The sequence below is a fragment of the Marmota marmota genome, unplaced genomic scaffold (assembly GCF_001458135.2).
Source record: "Marmota marmota marmota unplaced genomic scaffold, marMar, whole genome shotgun sequence".
NCBI classification, from domain to species: domain Eukaryota; kingdom Metazoa; phylum Chordata; class Mammalia; order Rodentia; family Sciuridae; genus Marmota; species Marmota marmota.
Window position 1 is genome coordinate 15,801,813 of NW_026000240.1, and position 22,456 is coordinate 15,824,268.

The following is a 22,456-nucleotide window of genomic DNA, read 5'->3' on the forward strand; positions in this document are numbered from 1 at the left end:
CAGCCACACCGCAGCCACAATCCTTTCCACAGCACACGAAAGGCAAGGAAATGCTTTCTCCTTGCAAGGGGAGATGAGACCGGACACAGGCAAATCTGAAGCCTGCGGACTTCCGATGTTCATTAAAAGAGCAGGTCCCCGGCTACATTTTAACATTCACACCCCAAACTCTCCAGCAGGGGCAGATTTCCTGCTTGGCTTGAGATGGAGCCACTCTGCTCACAGCACTGAAGGAGGTGCCTTGGCTGTACAGCAGCACCAAGAAATCACATGTAAAACGCAGAAGGCCCTGGGAACCTTGGCTTCTGCCCTGCTGAGACAGCTGTCCTGTGTCCTTGTGTTTTGTGTAGCCTTGGTGAATGGCTTGGGGTCTTGGCCCCTTTTCTTTTTGTTTAGGGACATCATCTCTCTGCTGTCCCTTGCATTAGTATTTGCACTTTCTTCTCTGTTCAGTTTCTGTCTAGAGTGGGAAACACCTGGCCATGTTGGTCATTCAGAGACACTTACCGAGGCCCTGTTGCATGCAGGGGTAGTGGAGGTCTTGAGTAAGATATTCTCCTCTCTCCATGGTGCCTGTCTACCTGGTGGGGGCACAGACTACTACTGTGGGGTAGGACCACAGGGCTCATGTGGGGTCAGTGAGCCTGTGACCCTGACCCACCACCTGGGCACGTCTCAGCATCCACCTCTGGTAGAGAGCTGTTTCAACAAAAGTGCTAAAAGCCAGAAAGGCTTTCAAGATGAACAAGGATTAATCTCTGGGGCTGACGCTCCTTCCCCTTGGGAGGTACTCAGGGCAGGGTTTTCCCTGGACTTTTCAATCATTTAAACCAGGCTTCTTAGTAGGTGTCTCAGGATGTATGATTGTGACCAAGGCGGCTACGCTCACGACAAGTGGCTTATCCAAAGAGGAGCAACCGGCTTCTCCACGGGAGGGCAAGGGTTATCTGCGGGCGGGAGAGTAAGATTTCACGTTGCCTTGACGCTGAGGACAGGGTTTCTCTGAGGTTCCTCCCTCTTTCTGGGGAAAGACAGGCCAGAAGTACCTTGCTCATCTGCTGTCGCCCACCTGGTGAAGAGAGGCCAAGTGGGTTCCAGAAGCATCAGCTAAAATTAGGCATGATCTCAGCTGGTAGGATCTCCCTCTTTTGTGGAAAGCTACTATGAGAGGTCAAAGGACCTACTTCTCAACTTTTTACACCCAGTTTCTAACTAAGAGTGACTTCACGGGATGATCTCAACTGCAGAGAAAAGGGGAAGCACCGACAAGTTCAGGCTTCCTGGAGAGACACTGCCACGCCGCATCGCAGTCCGGGGTAGGCATGATCTTCCTGGGGCCCTGCACCTGCAGCAGCAGGCACTTGTCTTAAAACAAGCAAAACTGGAGGGAAAAAAAAAACCCCACCAGGGTTGGGACTGCAGATCCACAGAATATGCACAGGACAAACTGTGAGAGGGTCCCAAGCCAGAAGCCCTGGAGAATTAGGGCACAGGCCTTTGGAGTTACTGGCCTTCGAGAGTTTGCTGAGCATATGGTCCGCAGCCACCCTGAGCACATGGTTCACAGCCACCCTGTGTGAGCCCCCCAGGAACGACTCTGAACCAAGAGCTGCGAAAGGAAGAGGAGGAGCAGAGGGGTGCCATGGGTGGGGAAGGTAAAGAGGGTGTCACGGAAGGCACTCAAGGACAGGAAAAGGCAAGGCCTCAAGGACAGGAAAAGGCAAGGCCATCCCAGGACCAACACTGCCCCTGGGGACATTTCTAGCACCCTGAGGCAAGGATATGCAGTGTACATAGAAGTGGGATAGCCCAGTCTCTTACTGGATCACCTACTGAATTTTATCAAACTATGAAATTAGCATAAAGTGGGAAAGATGTTTTTTACAAAATGACGAAGTTAATTCAAGTGAAAGTAAACCAACCTATTTTGCTAACAAGACTCATGCAAATTAAAACAAAACTAGTTGTTTGAAACAGTTAATTCAACTATGCTTGCCCAACCGTGCCGCAGATCCTTAGGCTCATTCCTCTGTCAAGCTGCATTTCTGTCCCTGTTAGCCAGCCTTCTCAGTCCTGTCCTCTGTGGACCTCAGAGTGAAGTTTTGTCACTGGAGGAGAGGATCAGTAGCAGGACGTGGGGCAGGTGGTGCTGGCAAGCCACAGGAGAGAAGGGAGAAGGGTCGGCCCTGTCCAGCTTGTAAAGGGCTTGGCACCTTCTCAGAAGATCCAGGTTGTCATGCTGGATGCAGCCAAAGCCCACTGTGGATTCCTGAGCAGACAGAGATTGGAAGGGCTCGAGTGTGGTGAGTTAGGCAGACCATCCAGTCCACAGAATTCCACCAACATGTGACTGTGGAGGATAGAAAGACCAGTTGTGTGTGTGTGGAAAGCCAACTGGGAAAGAGACCTTCTCAAATGATGCGAGCAATTCCAAGACCTGCAAGTGAATCCATGGTCACCTGGTGACCTCATGCAAGAACAGTGACCAATGGAATGACCATTCTGGGCAGAACTATAAAGAGCAATTTTAGTGATCTACCACTTTTCATATTGACTTTGTTGAAGGTCCTTGAAACAGTGATGGTGGGAGAAGTATGGCCTGAGGTCAGAGCTTGAAAATGCAAAGCCATGAGGTTTTGCTTGTCCAAACTCAGAGCAGAATCCCAAGCAGGTCTTCTCCTGGTACAGTAGCTTCCTGATTCACAAAGCTCCCCAACATAGCTACTGTTTACTGAGTTGCCGGAGAAAAATCAGAGTGGAACTCTCTGACAAATAAGATTTTGAAATTTTTATTTACAAAAGTTGAGCCCAAAGCAGTGGTAGGGTGAGACCCATGAGTGGTTAGAGTGTTAAAACAGTTACCCTTGACCTGCCTGAAGAACAGGTGTTTCCACTCAGTGGGACTGTGAGACAGGACTGAGTCAGGAAGGATCTAGAAGTGGGATGGCGTCTCCTCTTTCTCTCTCACACCCACTGGTCACTGATTGATATGAGACTGCTTTCCAGGAGAATCTTCTGGAGGGAGAGAGTAAAGCCATCACTCTTCCTGGACTCTAGAAAGACAGGCAACTTCAAGTTTATGGATGACCTATTCTGGACCAGGTCACAGCCTTGCTCCCCTGAGCTGCTGGCCACAGAGCTCCTTTCCTATACCTGAGGGCATGAGATCCCTCCTCCCATACTCCTCCCACTCCGTGTCTTCAGTGTCTGTCTCAGTGATGGTCTCCTTACATCTAAGTCCCCATTGCAGGGAGCTCTGGGTGGTTCTGACTCAGGCTTGGAATAGACAATACTGTGCCCATTCCTCTATTACTCTATCCATTCCTCTATTACCCCAGCGAGCTCAGACACCAAAGGGTAAGGCCTCAGAATGAAGCTGAGCATCCAGTCCTTACTTTCCCCTTCCCAACCAGACAGGGAGAGGAGTCTCCAGGATTTCCAGAGTAATGCCTTCCCAGGGCTTTTCTGTGTTGCCAGGAAATCAGGTGCCCATAGCTGCAAACTCCGTGTCTGAGTCTATACAATATACCTATCACATAAGTTTTTGGCAGTAACTAGTATTACTTAATTGCACAAAATAATGGGCTTTGGGTGACAATTTCATAGATAACATGTAACATACTTTGATCATGCCACCCTCTGTTCTGCCCACCTCAGTCCCTTCCCCATCCCTAATGGTCCCCCTTCTACTTTCATGTCATGTATCAGGTTTTAAAAACAAATTCCCTTGCAAAATCCGATGTGTTTTCTTAGGGATTTTTTGGTATATCTGTGAGTAAATCTGTAATTAGAACAGTGGGAATTGTGGTCTACTTTACCACAGGAACGATGTTATAATCGGGGTTGCCTTCTGAACTGGATTTCAGAGGCCACAAAGGATGTACATAGAACCTTGCTACAAACTTCTCTGGCCATTTAAAATTATGAAATAATTCTTTAAAGCAACCAATGTTCACGATTCCTACTGCAGATAGTACCCAGAATTGTGATAATGACATGGAGGCTTCTAAGCCTCTTAGCGCCATGATAATTTTTTCAAGAGATGAGCATTTCTTGGAATGCAGGATTCCCCTTCCCAACCTGCCAGGGAGAGGAGTCTCCAGTATTTCCAGAGCAATGCCTCCCCAGGGCTTTTCTGTGTTGCCAGGAAATCAGGTGCCCATTACTGCGATCTCTGTGTCTGAGTGACATACAGGGTCTTTCCTTTGCTCTCTGAAAGCTCCAGGCCAACTGTCTTGTAATTCCTCAGATCCTTAAACCACATTCTGAATGCTTTGCCATCCTCTCTGGGTCTCTAGTGCCTCACATATTCTTAATTCTGTATTCTTCTGAATGGTTCCTCCACCTCCCACCCCTATGATTTTTTTTTCCTATTATTCTCTCTGGAGTCCTCATTCATATAAGGAAACTTCTAACTCCCTATTTCTGCTAACATCATGGAATAATTGGAATCACGTTCTACTAAAAAGAACTAAAGGTGCTGAATTCATTTCCAAGTCTTCTTTAAAGCCTTAAAAAAGATGAGAATACATCAAGGGATTACAAAATGCTGAGAAAACGAGAACCTGTTGGGCTACAAAGGTCAAAGGCTGCTGAAGCACTTGTGCATTCTGAAAGATTTAAACTTCAGTTCTGATGTCCTTGTGAGGCAATGGGAAGACTCATCAGCCCCAGACCCACACAAGGAGGAGGGTCTAAGAAGAGACACACCAAGACCCCCCAGCGAGCTCAGACACCAAAGGGTGAAGCCTCAGAATGAAGCTGAGCATCCCGTCCTTACTTTTGACATTATATGGTCCTAGACCATCAGGAGCCTAAGGTCTCCAGGAGAAGCAAAGAAAATTCTCTCTGGAGATCCATCACTGACCTTGAATTATGGTGGCTATTTTTTTCCAAATACAACGCAAGCATATACCTAACAACTACATAGCAATAAGCATCATTATAAACAACAACAAAAAAAAATCACATACTAGACCTCAGGTATTGAAATTATCATATAAAGACTATGAGACAATCGTGATTATGATGTTAAAATTTTAAAAGACAAAGTTATCTGTAGGGAACACAAAACCATAAAAATCGTCATATTTGAAAAAAAAAACAAGTAGAATTTCTATGAAAGAAAATTAGAATAACAATGAAAAACTCAGTGGACGAATATAAACTGATCCAGCTTGCATATGGCATTCAGTCTTTACTTCAGCTGTCCTGATACAGCAAAAGAAAAAGTTAGTGAAATGAAAAATTGGTCAGAAAAAGTACACATGGTGTGGCACAGAGACATAAAATTGAAATCACAGGGAAAAAAGGTAAGAAACTTGGAAGAAAGACTTTGAAGTTCTACCAAAAATTTAATTGGTGTCAGAAGAACCTAATAGGATGGGGCAGAGCTGATATTTGAAGAAATAATGACGGAGAATATTCAAAAATTGGTGAAAAACACCAATCCACTGATTCAAGAATTGGTCTAATCCCAAAGCGATACATATAAAAATGTTAACATAGTGAGAGTACAGAAAACGGAGACAAAGATAGCAACTTTAAAATCATCCAGAGAAGAAGGTGCTTGGTGTGGTCCCCGACAGCCTGGGCACAGCACCGTGGAGCATTGTGTTTAAGACTGGAGAGGAAAGACATCAGCTGTCCTCCTCCCTCACACCCTAATGGACAGTCTTGTAAGTAGCATTGCACTGAGATCCCTGCATAAGATTGTCACCCAAGTCTCTGGTTAGTGCTGTGAACCGGAGCCTAGAGGGAAACTAGATGGTGAACATAGATGCCATTTTTAAAAGCCTTTGTAAGTCCTTTGAAACTGCTTTCCAATGTCTTTCCTCAATCATCCCTTGGCCCCCTCGACATTTAAGAGAGCAGCCAAAGCTCTGCTGGATTTGAATCCCAGGTCTACTATCTCAGAGAAGTCATTCAAATTCAGGTAGGCCATTTGCTCATCTGTGAAACAGGAGAGCCACACAGCCAGCTTCTAGGGCTTAGGAGGGCTGAGTGAGCTGGGTGTGCCCTGGTGCATAGCTGCTGCCAGCAAACACAGTATCACACTTCCCCAAATCACTCCATCAGGCGCAAAATCCCCTCAACAGGATGGGACAAAAGTACCCAGCTTCCCTGCTGAAGGAAGCTGCATCGCGGACAAAGGCCACAATTTAATTGGCACACAAGGTCTCAGTATTCTAGACAGTTCTGTATTTGATTACCCCTGGAAATAAAGAGCGTCTTTGATAGGTGTTTTCTGCCTCCCATATATTATTTTAATAATGGTATATTTGTCTTTATTATTCCAAGAGAAACTAATATTCTTTAAAGGAAGAATGGCTAAAATTTGAAAACTATGCTTTCCAAAAAGACATTAAGTTGACATAAGTTTTCACAATTCATCATCAGTTTCTCTGACCCCAAAAGAGATCTGCGTTGAACCATAAAAAAGGGTCCCTGAGCAATTTAATGGAGAAAAATAATTTCAATTAGTTTGAAAGTCTTGCTGGAACTTCGGGTAGAATTCAATAAATGCTTTAGTTTGTCTCCAAGATTTTGGTTGAGATAATACCCAGATAAACAAAATCTCTTGTAGAAAGCCATTTGTCAGATAGATGCCCTGAAATGATTGCATGAAATTAGTTTAGCTCTATTTGAATACAAAATGGATCATTTTTCCATTGCATTACAAGAATGTACTTGCTTAATCTTTTCACAGAGCTACATATTTATTGGATGTGGAGGTATTAGTATTCAGCTTCTAAGTACTCAAGACTCTCTCCTGCCGTTGACTAAAAGGACACTGGTACCAGGAGATAAGTGCACAGAATTGTTGCCAAGGCTTTGGAGTTCCCTGACATTGGGTGAATTTGTGACATTATTTAGCAGAGAAACACTGGGGCATTTCATGCTGTAAAGGTGAGAGAATGCACCATGTCAGAAAAGGTCATGGTTGCTTCTTTCACCTAGAGTTTCTTTTGTGGGAGTGTACTAAATAAAAAGCTTTGTTCTGACACCCAAGAAAGCATTTGGGAACAGAAAACTGATTCAATTCTTCCTTTTCTGAAGAACAAACACACCCAGTGTTTTCCTGTCTTACTTTCCTTCTCCTTTCTCTGAGATCATTCTCATCAAGCTGTAAATTTCCCATGCAGTGGGTCGTCAGGTAGGCAGAGGTGTATGATGATGAACAGCTGGGTTTAGACTATCCACATGGTCAACTACTCAAGTGAGGTGGATTAGGGAAACATCCGATTTTAGAGTGGCCTGGATCTTGAGCAAGAAAGGGGTGTCCACCTTCCTTGGTGATACAGCAGGATCCCAGCTTGACCAGCAAAGCACAGGCTCGATTCCCCCGATACCTGCTGCCCTTGCCCTGCAGCCTAAATTCCATTTCCACAAATATCTGTCACCATTCAAGAAGAGCAACAGGGTCAAGAGGTGAACTATAGCTTCAGACCTCAGCTCTCGCATGAAAATCAAAATGTTCATGGAGAAACTCCTCCACAGGCTGATTTCTATGTAAAACCTGCAGGGACACAAAGGATCCTAGGAGTTCCTGAGGGAGGTGATGGCAAGGCTCTTCTTGGGTATCGTTGGACATTGTTCTAAGGTCTCCCATTCTGTTAGGAGAGTGACATCAGGAGTCATCCCATAGGGCTTCAGGTCCCCCACTGCTACTCACCAGCTGTTTGGCTTCTAGTGCCTGATGTAGATGCCCTTTTCCTCAGTTTCCATGTCTGTGCAGACGATAATATCTGGCTTAGGATATTACTGTTACTCAGTGAGAGATTTTTCTAGTACCCAGGACAGTATTTCATTAAAAAAAAAAAAAAAGCCAACATCAGTTGTCATAATGATTCCAAAGTTGAAGCCTTGACTTTGGAACTTTGAGCAGATCCTATATTTAAAATGATTTCTACTTTCATGCTGGGGTGTGGCTCAGTGGCAGAGAGCTTACCTAGCATACATAAGGTCCTGTGTTCAATCCCCAGTACCGACCATAACAGGATAGCTTGTAGGGAAAATATTCCCCCATGAGAACAGTTAGAAGAGCTAAATTTTTTAAAATTCTGAATGTACCAGGAGCTATCTGAGCTGCCAGGACTTGAGGGTCAAGATCTCTGAAAAAGGAACATTCTGGAGACAAGGCTGGCTTGAAATTCCCCAGCGGGTCATTTGTGGATCCTCTACAACAACGCATTTGGTGGAATGACTGAGAGGCTGAGCAGAGGGTGGCTGTTAGGGGCAGACGTGACAAGCTGGTGTGGGAGGTTTATTGGCAAGAATGAACAAAAGTCCAGGGTCCTGAGGGCAACCAGAATTCTAGGTGCCAAGGCGCTGGGGGAGAGAGTGGAGTATGGCTTCAAGTCAGTGAGCTGCCTTTGCTTCTGTTATTTTCCCAATTAGTGAGCAGAGCAGGACAAGAGTTAGCAAGGAAGAATGAGAAAGTAGACAGAGCTTCCCACAGTGACACCTGGCTGAAGGTATACCCTGAGGTTCAGAGCCACCACTGCAGGATCCTGGGGACACCTGGGGCTTTCAGTGGGAACTCCTGGTCCCACACCTAGAAGTACTTGTGAACAGTAAAAAAAAAAAAAAAAAAAAAAACCTTACAACATTGAAGGGTAGGTTCAAATCAGTCAGCCCCTGAAGGATTAGAATGCTGTTACTCTGCCTGCCTGTCAGAAGCTAAGGCCACCCAGAGGTGATCTGGATATTGAAATTATCAGACGCAGAATATTTAACTGTGATTAACACATCCAAGAAAATAGAAAAGTTGGAAAAATTTGCCCTACAACTGAGAGCTGTGTATCAAAAAAAAAAAAAAAAAAAAAACTAAGTAGAAACTCTGAAACTGCTGAGTACAGCAACTGAAAACTTCAATAAAGTAGTTGAAGAAAACTTTATGGTTGTCTAAATTATGTCTGTAGGTGAAGAAAATGTTAGTGACTCAGAAGGTTGGTTAGTAGAAAATATACAGATGGGTGTACCCAAACCTCTCCCCACCGAAAAAGGGAAGAAAAATGCCACAAAACTCATGTAGAACATTTGGAAAAGTCTAATATTTGTGTAATTAGGGCTCCCAAAGAATAAGAGAGCAAAAATAAGAACAATAGGTGCATTATTTGAAGAAATAAAGGAAGACAGCGAATTGTCCAAAGCTGAGTTAAAGTGTCAAGCGACAGATTCAATAAATGCTGAAAACAGAAGAGGAATAAATACAAAGAAAAACAAATCTAGGAATGTAGTAGCTAAGTTGCTAGGAATAGAAAAAAAAAGAAAAACCTAAAAGCAGTCAGATGTTCCCCAATAAATACCTTCAAAGAAGCAGTATTAAAGGGGCTGGGGTGTGGCTCAGTGCTAGAGTGCTTGTTAGCACGTTGAGGCTCCGGGTCCCACCCCAGCACACAGGCAGAGGAAGAAATCTTACGGGCAAATGTCAGTCATGAACATAAATGCCAAAGGCTGAGAGGAAGCAGTTATAAGACTGCCAGGTAACTTCTCAGCAGAAGCAGTGGAAGCCAGAGACGTTGTGATGATGTGTTTCATGTGCTGAGAGAAAATAATTGTCATGCAAAAATGTATTTCAGAAATTGTGGCAAAATATAGATATCCTCACAAGGAAAGGTAGGAGAATTTGTTGGCAGCAGTCCTGTTTAAAAAAAAAAAAAAAGTCTAAAGGGTCAGAAGGAACACTGGTCCTGATGGAAGAGCATGTAGCTTTGGAATGACTTTTCAGTCATTATGGAAACTAAACATAAATGAACAATGAAAGTAGTGGCTTTCTGGCCACTTTTAAAATCTGATGCAAGCGGCCTGCCTGTCAAGTCCCATCCTAAGAAGTCTTCATTTCTTTACACACTAACCTTGACTAGGAAGCTCAGTTTCCTTCAAGACTAATGAGGGCCCTGGGAGCACTTGAAGAATTTCTTAAAGCCCCATCAAGTCACTGCTAATAGATTGACACCATGAAAGGAACCAACAGCCTATTGGGTCACACTGCTTGTGCTTTTACCCTGTCTCACCCACTACCTGTCTTCTATCCCAATAACTCCTTCCAACCATCCCAATGGCTAGGCATCTTCTTCATTTTATAAAAGTTCAGAAAGGTTAAGTAAGATTGCACAGCTTGAAAATGATGACTTGGATTTTAACCCTGGACTTCAAAGCCCATGGTCTTTCCACTGTACAGGGGCATAGGCCAGAAAGGTCCTAGACGGTGAAATTATGTTAGTATACATAGTAGAGTTAACAAGGTATATCTAAATTTTTAATGTAAAATTCTGTATTTAATGGTAGAATTAATAATAAAAGTGGAAATTTGTATTCATGTAAAAATTCAAAGCTTTAAGATTATTTCAATGTGATCCAGTGTGATAAAATGGCTATTTGTTTAGTAAAGCAGCAAGAGTGAGTCACTTGCAGAAATGCAATTAAGATAGCTGCCCACCAAATTCCTTTTCCACTGATATTGTTATTAATTTAAATACATTTTAATAAAAATTAATCAGTTAATTGTGGTATATGTATCTTGCCACTATGATTACCAAGATGATTTAGCTCATCAAAAGAAGAATAACTTCAAAATTATCATTATAATTGCCCTTAAAATTTTTAATATACATTTAATATAGTAGATGTCTTATTTAATTGAACTTTCTATATTCATTTAATTCTGTATAGCAACCATAAAATATGACTTAGGAAAGAATAAAGACAAAATGTTAAAAGAAAAGACACCTCAGAAAATATAATTTATAAAAAGTGCATTGACATCGGATCAGCTCTTCCAGCTAAAAGTCTAATATTCTCTAAGCTTATGAGAAATTTTTAAATGTGTATAACACACAAGGAGAATATTTGCAAATCAGAATGGGAAGATGGATGATTGATGGATGAGTGGATGAGTGAATGGGTAGATGGATGGATGGGTAGATGGATGGATGGATAGATGGATGATTGGATAGGTGGATGGATGGGTGGATGGATGGGTAGATGGATGGATGAATGGATAGAGTCAGACACAAAAGGCCTTGCCTTGGTAGTAGATCATCAATCCACTATAGACTTATGTTTGTATGGTAAATCCTACAAGAATGCTACAACCTTGAGGAACTCCTCCATTCAAAAGCTGTTACAGTGACCTAGCAGCTCTCTTAATACATCACCTTCCATTAAGCGATCTTTTAAATGCAAATAAAAGCAAAGCAAAACCAAACTGTATTTAATATTTCATATTAAATAATTCAAATGATACAGATTTATATTTATTCAATATAAATCAGGTGTTCCTTCTGCTTGAAAAATCCATTCTCCTTCTCCAGAGCAGTGGCCACTGCCTCTCTAAGCTCTCATGAGCGTGTGTGTATACGCTGTACCAGCATCTCTGTGTGTTTGTATGTCTGTGCTTTCTTCCCTGCACATAAAAAAGCCTGTGATGTGACATGCTGGTCCAAACCTTGATTTTTTCACATAATGAAGATTTTTTTCTTATCACATGCATAAATCTGTTTCAATCCTTTAAATAGCTTCATAGTAGCCCCTTGAAAAGATGAATCATGTTTTATTTAAACCTTCTCCTACTAAAGGATATTTCCAGTGTTTCATGTCTTGATATAAAAGACAGTAGTTTTAGTGTAAATAAGTCTTTCTGGATTGTGCAAATGGTTTTACAAGAGAAATTCCTAGAATTGGAATTGTGAACAAAAGTGAGTCCATTTTTTATCACAATAGCTATTGCTAACCAATTCTCTAGACTGCTTGTGCAGGTCAGACTCCCTCCCAGAGAACACTGCAACCTGTTTCTACACAACTGCAGATACTCTTACAAACCATCTTACTTCCCAGCTTTATAATCATAGGTTGAATCATATCTGTGGGCTGGAGATTACCTCAATGGTAGAGGGCTTGCTTAGCATGCATGAGGCCCTGGGTTCAATCCCTTGTTCTACAAAGAAAGACAAAACAACAACAAGAAGAAGCATATTTATTAACTTGACATGCATTTCTTTAATTATAATGCAGCAGAGTAGTTTTCATATGTCTACAATAATGTGCATTTGTCTTGGAATTATCTGAGTATGTCTTTTTTCTATTTCTGCATTGGGTTGTTGGTGTTTTTTGTACTGATATTTGTATTATATTTGAATATTCAGGATATTAATCATATATGTGTGTGTATGAATAGGTATCTTATTAAATTTCTCAAAAAGTCTTCTTATAGTTTCCAATGTGATTTTACTGAATATATTAATTAGAAGAGACACCAGCTTTTTATATATTGGGACTTCCCATTTAAGGGGCACAGAATTTTTTCATTAAATCATATTCACTGTGTTCTTACACTTTTAAATTTTTTCTCCAAGACTCTTCTATAGTTATGCTAAATCATGCCATAATCACAATAACCTTATATTTATTGTAGGAATTTTCACTGCCATCATTTTTCAGATGAGGAAACTGAACTCAGATTAAAAAAAAAAATAACTTCTCAGAACACCTAGCAAGTAAGGAACAGAGCTGGATTCAGCCACTTAGTGGTCACTCTATCTCCAGGAGCTTTATAGTTTGGCTGATATTGTGAATGGTGTTTCTTAACTGATGGTTTCAGTTGTACAAAGATTAATTTTTTTCAGTGCTGAGGACGGAGCTCAGGGTCTCATGAGTATAAGGCAAGTACCCACCCTGAGCCACCACTAGCCTGGCTGGTTTTCTCAAGTTGTTATTGTTGTCCAGTGAAGTTGTTGAATTCCCTCAATACTTCTAGTGTTTGGTATACTCATTCTAGATTTTTTGTTTGTTTGTTTTGCAGATCAATTACTTAAAAATATATTTTTAGTTGTCAATGGATCTTTTATTTTTATTTATTTACTTATTTTTTATATATGGTGCTGACGGTTGAACCCAGGGGCTCACACATGCTGGGCCAGTGCTCTACCACTGAGCCACAACTCTAACCCAGATCAATTATTAAAAAAAAAAATAACAGTTTTAATTTTTCTTTTGCAATAAATCTCTCATTTTTTTTCATTTCATATTGCGTTGGCCCAAACCTCTAGTGCAATGTTCCACACTATACAGTAGTTATCACAGACAAAGAATGCCTTCTATAGAAAAGTAATGTTAGTGCAGAAAGGGCTGTTTATTTCATGTTGGTTACAAGTATGGGCAGCACATTAGAAACATGCTCCATAAAACTTTAGGTCACATACTGTATCTGGTGGCCAAAAATCCATTTTGAACAGAGGCCCTGTGTTCATCCATGCAGCAGAAATTATGTTACTGTAGGAGATAATGCTTCCAGGGAGAAACAGCTCAGCTGCAACCAGTTTGACTTTGTTGAAATGAAGTACACTTAACTCCACCCTAAACCCATGTGGTGCAACAGGTCTCTATGCCATTTACTTGCTTCCCACAAACTACTAAATACAATTGTTCTGACAATGGATTGGTCTGTGCACCATGGACAATTCAGACAGCAGCATTGGAAGGGGCCTGCTTTACATGTACCTGAAAGTCCCTAGGATGGGGCCTCATCACCTTCAAACACATGATCTACCAGGCCAGGCTAATGCCAGGACTCAGAAGGGCCTGCATCAGCCTAGGGTCCTCTCCATCCACCTGGCCATGGCCTCCAGCAGAGGCTGAACCTGCTCAGAGGTCCTGATAGCATGCCAATATGCTGACCTCCTCCATCCAGACCTCAATGGAGACCAGAGGGAGCACCCACTCCTCTCTTCTGTGTCTCCAAAGGTTTCTCATTGGGGAAATTGGTGCTTCTGTACAAAGGCAGACCCTGGCAGCCAGACACATCAAAGCAAAAGCTCCAAGTTGGTGACTAAAACATCCCTCCCCTCTACATAGGCAGAGTGACTGATGTTTAGGGGGGAAATAAATACCTCTCAGCCAGCACCTCTGAAGTACAACTTCACTGATTGAACTCTACTCCTCTTCTAGTGACCCAGGCTGCAGGAGCTGGAACAGTCTCCCTTCAGCCATCCTCAATACCTTCCTATGCCTCCCACGGTGAAGTCAACAGACTGTGGACAGTGGCCACCCTGAGAATCCCTTCTGCCCACCCGCTGTTCTCTGTCCAGCATGGAGATGTGGCCATATGCCGCCAAATGCTCCCGCTACTCTGCTCTCCTGGGATCACAATACCACTGAAGGGATATTTCACCCTGCAAACCCAACCACACATCCCTACCCTCAGAATAGAACTGTGCTCTTTAGCATGGTGCCCACTACCCTTATCAATGCCCGAATCCTGCTCCCTAAATCCACTTCTCTCTTCCCCGCCTCCCTAACTGCTCTGATATTATTTCTGGAGCTGGAACCTGCTGCCACCCTTGGAAGCACTCTGGTACCCACTTTTCCTTCCCTGTCAGGTTGGGACCCTAGGAGCTTCTGCTACCTCCAGGACCGGGCTGCTCCCGCTGAGCAGTGTCCTCTCTCTGGGCCTTTCCTCCAGGCCCTTGGGGTTTCTCCCACCAAACCCTAACTTCTCTCTCGCTGCCATCAGAAAGTGGGTTCTCTAAGAGAGCAGCTACTGTCAGCCATCCCCATCTCACCCTTCTCATGCCTAAGAGGACCTGTGACAAAATACTGCATCAGGTTTGGGGTCATAGGGTGCTCCCAAAGGGTCCTGTTCACCCCAGTGTCCTGTGCCTGGCACCTCCTCGGCCTGGCGCACAATGAATGGATCATCTGAAGGAATGAGCGATGGACAATCTGTCCACTCCACCCAGAAACAAGAGAGATGTCACCGCTAGGGCGCGTTGGTGATGGAGGAAAAGGACAACGGGCGGCACCACTTCTGCGCGCTGGGCGAGGCTTTGGGACACAGTAGAACTTCTAGACCCGGCGGGCCCAGGTCGCAGTGCGGCGGATCCCTCCTGCCCAGGACCCCGCTGCGACTCTTCGCTAATTTCACTTTCAATATGCGCGCGCAGGCGGCGGGGCGGCCCCGGGATCCGGCCGGGCACTCCGAGAGTTAATCCGAAAGCGCCGCCAGCCCCGCGGGCAGGAAGGACCGCACGTGTCACCGAGAAACTGATGTGTAGAGAGAGAGAGAAAGCAAGAGCCCTAAGTCCTGGGAAAGTCCTGCCGCGCCTCGAGGAGTTATAAAAATGTGGCCTTCTGGGTCCCCAGCCCATAGCCAACTCACCTGCCAGGACCACCTGCCAGCGTCCAGCTCCTGCTCAGGGTCCGCCCAGCATGTGTCCATCAGCGCGCAGTGAGTAGCCGGCAGGGGCGGCGGTGGGGAGGCTGGAGACAGCAGGACCCAGATGGCTGCCCCGCTCGGAGACTGGAGCGCCGCAAAAGGGATAGAAGCGGGAAAGGACGAATGGGAACCTGCCTGCCCCGGGCTCACAGAGCACAGCGTCTCTTTTCATTTTGAAGCAGCTCATTAGCTATCATTCTGTTCACTTTAGAGACGAGAAACCAAGGCCCAGCAGGGGGGTGTCTTGCCTAGGAGACTTCTTACAGCTACAGCTATAAGCAGATCTCAGTCAGCTGCAAAGGAGGCTTTGACCCCCGCTGTTCCAAAAGACTGGGATCCTGAGCCAGTCGTTTCTGCTCCTGGGCTTGGTTTCCCTATTCAAAATATGGAGGCTTTCTCTGAGGGAGTGCTGAGCTCTGGGGCATCCAGAGAGCAGATTCTTAGCCCTAATATTAAGGGGAGCTGCCCTTCAATAACTGGATCCATCTCTCAGGTGGGAAGGAAGTGTTGGTAAAGGGTGGAGGGGGTCAGCACCAAGGAGAAAGGATAGGCAAAGATGACCAGGGCAGATCAGCAGCTCAGCTGCCCCTAATTCACTTGCAGGCCTCCTTCTCCTGGCCTCCCTTGTCCTCCTGGAGCATCTTGGTTCTGCCAGGAACCTCCCCAGGAGCACCCCAGTCCCAGCAGTGTCCCAGGAGTGCCACAACCTCTCCCAAACCCTGCTGAGCACTGTGGACAGTGCCCTACAGAACGTAAGTGCCAGTGTCCCCTTGAGCTCTGCTGAAGGGACCTGCTGAGACAATGCAGCAACTGCGGAACTGCAGGATAGCTGTCAGGAGGGGAGAGGGACTTCACAAATGACTTGTCAGTTTAAGGGACTTAGAGAAAGCAGAGTAGTGGTAAATGATGGAGGTTGGTTTGGCTCTGCCAGTAGCAGGGCAATGTGTGCAGTGTCCCAGCAGCAAGCCAGCATAGGGGCACTTGCACCAGGAATAAGACCTTGCAGATGAGGTCAATCCACGGAGCAGTTGGGTGGGTCTCTGTGGGGCCACATGATGAACTAGATTGCCATGTCCAGTGTGGTGATGTGCATCGTGTGGGAGTCACATACCTCAAGGAGGATGGTGATCATTTATGTCCAGCTTTCATTTCATAGGGAAGCATTGTCTGAGTTTGTTTATAGCTTTCATTTTGGGGATTTTTGTATTTTAATGCAAAAAAAAACTCTTTTTCTTTTTAAAGCTGCTTCAATGAGCTCTTGCTGCAAAGCCATAGCAGAAGCTACTCAGGGCTGAGGTTTAGCTCAGTTATAGAAGTGAGTTAGAACCCCTGCAGTGTCAAAAAAAAATCCTTTTGCAATCCTGCTCACTAGAAGAAATTTCTAGCTTGTTGCCTTATGAATAACTTAGAAAAAGCTCAATGCCACAGGGCCTTGAAGAAGTCCTTCTTCTTCTTCCATAATGCACTGCAGATTGCTTCTTGGACTTCAGTTGTAATTAAAAGGGGGTACCCCAAGTGAAGCCTACAGAGGTACAGCTTCTTTTCTGAAGAAACTTTCAATACAGACAGGATGTGAGAGCTGAGATTAGAATGGATGCTTTGTGTGAGGAAGCAAATACTTCCACTCCCAGCCACAGCGCTAAAGTCGTGGCATCACAAAATTTATTTGGAAGCTTTTGTGCCTTGCCTTGTCAGATTTGCCAGAATAAACCAACCCGCCATTGCAGAACATGGAGGTGGCAATTGCATGGTATTCACAGCCTGTTGCGAATTTGTAGAGTCGGGCCAATGTTGTTTTCATTTTATTTTGACTTTTGAGTTTGATGCCATTGAAAAATTGGACTTCTCCTAGGAGAATCTAAACTTCCAGCTTCCCTTGGAAAGGTCTAAAGGACACAACTCCAGTCCCCTGCCCAATCTCTTTACAATCTGCTTAAGTGGCTGTGGCCCAGGGCTGCTGGGTACCTCCAGGAGCAGTGCACACACTTTCCGTGCTGCTGTCCTGAATCACCACTAACATGGCTTTAAACAAGAAAAATGTGTCATCTTCTAGCTCCAGAGGTCAGAAGCCCAGTGTGGGCTGATGGGACTAAAATCAGTGTGTCTTCAGAGCTTACATCCCTTTCTGGAAGCTCCAGGGGAGAACGTGATGTCTCTCACCTTCCACAGTTTCTAGAAACTGCTGAGTTCCTGGGCTGGGCTCCCTTCCACCTTCCAAACCAGAACTGAGGGGTGTAGTTCAGTGACAGAGCATGTGACTGATGTGGGGTGTGGGCCCTGAGTTCAAATCCCAGCTCTATGAAAAAAGAAAAAATCTGGCAGGGCCTTTGCATTCTTCCTCATGTTGTCACTCGTGGTCGACACTTCTGCTCTCTGCCTCCTGGAGGACCCTGTGCTTACCCTGGGCCAGGATTCTCTCCCTGCTATTACAGCCTTACTTCCTCTGCCATGTCATGCAGCATATTCCCAGATTCCAGGGTGGGGAGGTGTATATCAGATGATGAGCAGTGAGGCGTCAGTCTACCTGCTGCAGATAGGGACATCCCTACTTGCACCCAAATGTGTTCTGCCCTCTCTGGCCTTGATCCTGGCTCTCGAGGTTCCCTCTGTGGTGCTTTAGAGCTCTCCTCTCTGCCCAGAGCCTCCATGCCCTCCCCAGTGCTTCTCACCTGCTGACACATCTCCTGGTCATCTGGGCACATGCCTGTCTCTGCAGCTGAACTCGGAATCCACAGGGACATGCCATCCTTCTCTTTGCCTTGTCCTTGGTCCATAGGCTCATTGGTGGAAAGTGATGTCAACCTTTAATCAGAAAGTCATTGCCTTCTCAGGACACATTGCCTGATTCCATCCAACAGGGGTTTTCCAACAGGGCCTGTGGGATGCCATCTGTGCAGACTACATGTGTGTGGATCACAAGCGAAATTTTGGCTAGTCTTTAGGGCTTGCATGTGTGTTGTAGCCACCAAGCTGGGGCCTTAACAGCACCCCTGTAGGAGCTGAAGATACTCATAGAATACAGGCACTTTGGCAAGAGAAAACAGTTTTGCCCAGAAGCAAGTGTTAACGTGTGGTGTGGATGCTGATTAGCACAGCCTGTTGGAATGACTTGCAGTGTTTACATAATGAAAAAAGATGTGACCCAGGGAGACAGGTCTCAAGCCAAGGACAAGGAGGGGAGGGGGATGCTGACTGCCTGTCTCTTTCATTGGATGAAGAACAGGCATCTCCTGTAGGTCAGAGAGGTGCAGGTCAAGGGCAGCCAGCCACAGCTTTGATGGTACCCGGGCTGCTAGCCCCACAGGAGCTGGGGCCTTCTCGGTGACCCCAGCTGAACTTCTCATGTTCTTCCTAGGCCATAGAAATCCTAGAGTATTATCCCTGCAGTGCTGAAGAGGTCAATCATGAAGATATCACCAAGAACAGAACCAACACAGTGAAGGCCTGCTTGCCCCAGGAACTAGCCCAGGTACAGCGACTTCCCTCCCAGAGCACCAGTGCAGCTCACCCCACTGCTTCCAAAGCTTGCATGCTTCTGGTTCCCATCAGAAAAAAACTGATAAAAGCAGATATGTTTTTTACAACCACATGAATACGCCTAACACCCCTGAACTATATGCTTAAAATAGTTAAGGTGGTAGATTTTGTTATGCATTGTTGCCATAATAGAAGGTTTGAGGTGAAACACCAGATATATTTCTGTTGAGAGTTAACACCTTCAATATGGGCTTTTTTCCCTCTAGAATGGAAACTGCCTGGCTTCCAGAGAGACCTCTTTTATAATTGTAAGTAAAAAAATTCAAGGTTTCCCCCACTTGGTGAATTCATATGCTGATGTTTGGTTCTTCTTCCCCTAGAAGGGGAGCAGCCTGACCTCAGGGAGGACCTCCTGGAATACGGTAAGACCCACCACTCTTCTCAGATGCATGGGGTGCGGAGATAGCTTGGCTCATCTCAATGGTTTTTTTTTTTTTCCCATTTTGTGCCATCACTCAGACGCTGTGCTTTAGTAGTATCTACGAGGACTTGAAGATGTACCAGCTGGAGCTCAAGGCCATCAATGAAAAGCTGTTGATGGATCCTAAGGGGCAGATCTATGAAGATAAAGCCCTGCTGGCTGCTGTGGATTACCTGATGCAGGTAAGGCCCCCGTCTCGTCAGTGAAGTACCTTTAATGCCGAGCCCTGCCAGCCAGGGCCCTTGTTGCAGAGAACTAGGAGAGGCCTTCAGCCCCTTTTGAAGTCCCCTTCAGAGCAGTATCCCCAGGGAGACAGCCTTCAGGACACCCTCTACAGGGAGGGCCAACATGAGCAGTCACTTATGAAAAGAAACCTCCCGTGTCCACCACAAGGTAATGCCAAGCTGTTTGCAGGTGTTTTCATGCATCATCACCACAACAGCCATTTGAGGTCTGTACAAAGGAAGAAGCTGAAGCTTAAGAGACACACAGCCTGAGCTAGAGGCAGAGCCAGGATCCCTCAAAGGGCTCTGCTGCACTCCACTTCTCCCTACCCTCAGAGGGTCCAGGAAGGGCAGGCGAGGGAAAGCACACATACTTGCAAACAAGCAAGCAGAGCTGGTGCCTGGCTATGTCCCAGACAGAACAAAAATATGAAAAAAAATGGTAGACATATACAGTGCACTCAGCAGGACTTGCATCAGTTTCTGGATCACTGTAGCCCATGATGCTAATACAAAATATAGAGACATGCACATTAGAGAGAGGGAGAGTGCTTTTCTCATCGGGGCACAGGCTGCAGGCATGGAGGCAGAAACCATCCTCTGAAAAGCAGTCATTTGCTGCATAGTGTATTTCATTTGTGTGTGTGTGTGTGTGCACCCACAATGAATTTGTTTGAAAGGCAGTGATTTTTTGCAACAGAAGAGTGTTACCACCAGAGAGTTGCAGTTGATATTTCATTTTCAGGACCTAGTCAGATGATTTGGGCTTAACCAAACAATCCCTGAGTCCTGAAGCTCGCTCCTCTGTCAAATGCAATGGCTGTACATACCTTTCCTTTCTTTTAGAACTTTTTTGAGGAGCAAGTGGGAGTACTGACCCTCATGCAGTAAGATCTTATATAGTGTTAGCAAATCTAAGGCTAAAATAGGGAAATGCATTGCCAGGTTTCTGTGTCTTACATGATGTCATTTCCACAGGAAGCAGATCAATTACTGATAAAATCCGGATCAGTAGCCATCCATACCTCCCTGTTGGAAAAAGGAAGGAGCTTCATCATGTAAGCTCTAAAAGTTAGATACAGCAACAGGTGCCATGTTAACAGAATCATGCCTAGAACAACTCCTGTTGAGCAGCATAGGGAACTCTCCTGAGCTCACTGAAGGTGCATAGCCTGAGCATGTGTGTGTCTTCTCTCAGGTCTGCCTGGCCCTCTGGTCTGATTGGGCTTGGAGAGTGAGGGGGCACCGTGCCGCAGGCCCTGCTTTAGCCATTTTTACAGATGAATGTTTTCCTTTTGGAATTCTATCTGTCATACTCAGTATTTATCCTTCTAGGCCGTGAATGTCAACAATGAGACTGTGCCTCAGACACCTTCCCCTGAAGCACCTTCCCCTAATTTGTATAGAATGAAAACCAAGCTCTGCATACTTCTTCATGCTCTGCGAATCCGGGCGGTGACCATCAACAGGGTGATGAGCTATCTGAATTCTTCTTAGGAAGCTGAGGGGCCTCCCAGCCTAGTGTCTTTTGCATAAAAGTCTGAACCAAAGAAATTTTAATGATGTGTGGGTCAAGCCAGGGAGGGGACCTGGCTGTACCTAAGCCCCTGCGAGAATCTTCTCTGTGCTCCCTTTGCTTACCCCTGCTGCTAAACAGGTTGCTAAGGAGGGACAGAGTCCTTCCTGAAGGCGTTTTCTTTCCCTTTCCTAGAAGAGCAAGAATTAATAAGCTATCTCTGTACCGAGGTGTTTACAGAAACACTCAAGCATCATTTATTTAAAGATATTTATTGATATAATTTATGTTCATGAAACCATGTGAACTAATTTATATTTATTTATGTTCTATTTATTAAAGTATTTCTTATCAAGTGAATTTCAAATAAATATTCCAGTAATAAAGTGGTGGAGTGAAAGTAATTTCAGTGTTTCTGGAGTATTTGGTTTGCTTTAAGGATTTGGATACATAGTGCAAAAGAACTGAGGATTCTGGCGAAGTTGGAACAAATGTCCCTGCTTAGACGAACATGAGCCTCATCCCAGGTTCCTGGAGCTCATTTATCAGGAAACCTGTCAGACTAGACTGCTTTGGTGCTGAATGGTTGGAGCCAGTTATCTTTAAAAAAAAAAACTTGCTTTGTTGTTCATCATCTGACTTTAAAAGTAAAACACACAAAATGTTCTCCCTGTCACCCACAGTCCCCTGACACTGCCTTAGTTAGATACGCCATCTTATCTTCAACTGGGAAAATACCACCAAGAGGGCTTCTAGTTAAATAACTCTACTTTTTTTTTTTTTTTTTGACACTCCGCCCCTACCCCCAGGGCTCTCAGGGGAGATCTTTTTGAATTAGAATTAGAAATACACCTCATCTGCCTAAGAGCCTGTAGAGCTTTTCCTGGAAGCACAGTGATTGTTGCCTTTTTTGGCCTTCTTCATGAGGGAAATATTGAATTCCATCCTTTTGATTCTTCAAACAATGTTGAAAAGATTCTCCCAACAGAATGCCATGGTGTGTTAGTGCTGGGATAATCCTACTTCACAGGAAAAGGCCACAGACCTGAAATATTTAATGAGTGCTATCAGGTCCGCCTCCCCACCAATCTGCCAGACCCAGCCTCAACCCTTTGAACTGGGGCAGGTGTGAGTGAGACTCCAGGGCCTCCCTGAGGCAAACTTGCTGGCTGTTCAGGTTCTCACTGAAGATTGGTCCAATGGAAGTCACAGGAATCCAGGCCTCCCATGCCGTCCTTCCTCCATGCAGGGTCCTTTCCTTCCCGGAGTGGGCTCAGTTCTGCAGCCTTGACCTGGGTGGAACCTCATGCTGTGGAGCTGCTGCTGAGTCCTGCTGGTTGTCTTGGCCGCAAACAGGGAGGGCGAGTGGATGGATGAGCGGAGGAACATGGTGTGACTTTGGTTCTGGAGAACTCCACCAGATGAGCTTCAAAAGCAGGACCCACCTCATCACCTGGGAGTTTCCACTTCTCCTTCAGGGCTGGAGCTTCAGCCTACCAAGCTGCTTAAGGGCCCTCTCAGGTGCTCTTGTAGGAAGTGAG

The 22,456-nt window shown here is 45.0% G+C and overlaps 1 protein-coding gene and 1 long non-coding RNA gene across 2 annotated transcripts; one reads left to right on the forward strand and one right to left on the reverse strand.

Moving 5' to 3' along the window:
- Positions 1-2,883: 2,883 nt before the first annotated feature.
- Positions 2,884-15,512, reverse strand: LOC125613592. Its single transcript, XR_007344154.1, has 3 exons — positions 15,161-15,512; positions 11,886-11,941; positions 2,884-3,015 (listed from the first exon to the last, which is right to left on the reverse strand). It is a non-coding gene; the product is annotated as an uncharacterized LOC125613592 (long non-coding RNA).
- Positions 14,705-21,288, forward strand: Il12a (interleukin 12A). Its single transcript, XM_015487295.2, has 7 exons — positions 14,705-15,229; positions 15,821-15,969; positions 18,573-18,686; positions 18,961-19,002; positions 19,075-19,116; positions 19,214-19,357; positions 20,735-21,288. The coding sequence occupies exons 1-7, from the start codon at positions 15,211-15,213 to the stop codon at positions 20,894-20,896; spliced, it is 672 nt and encodes a 223-aa protein (XP_015342781.1). The 5' UTR covers positions 14,705-15,210; the 3' UTR covers positions 20,897-21,288.
- The last annotated feature ends 1,168 nt before the right edge of the window (positions 21,289-22,456 follow it).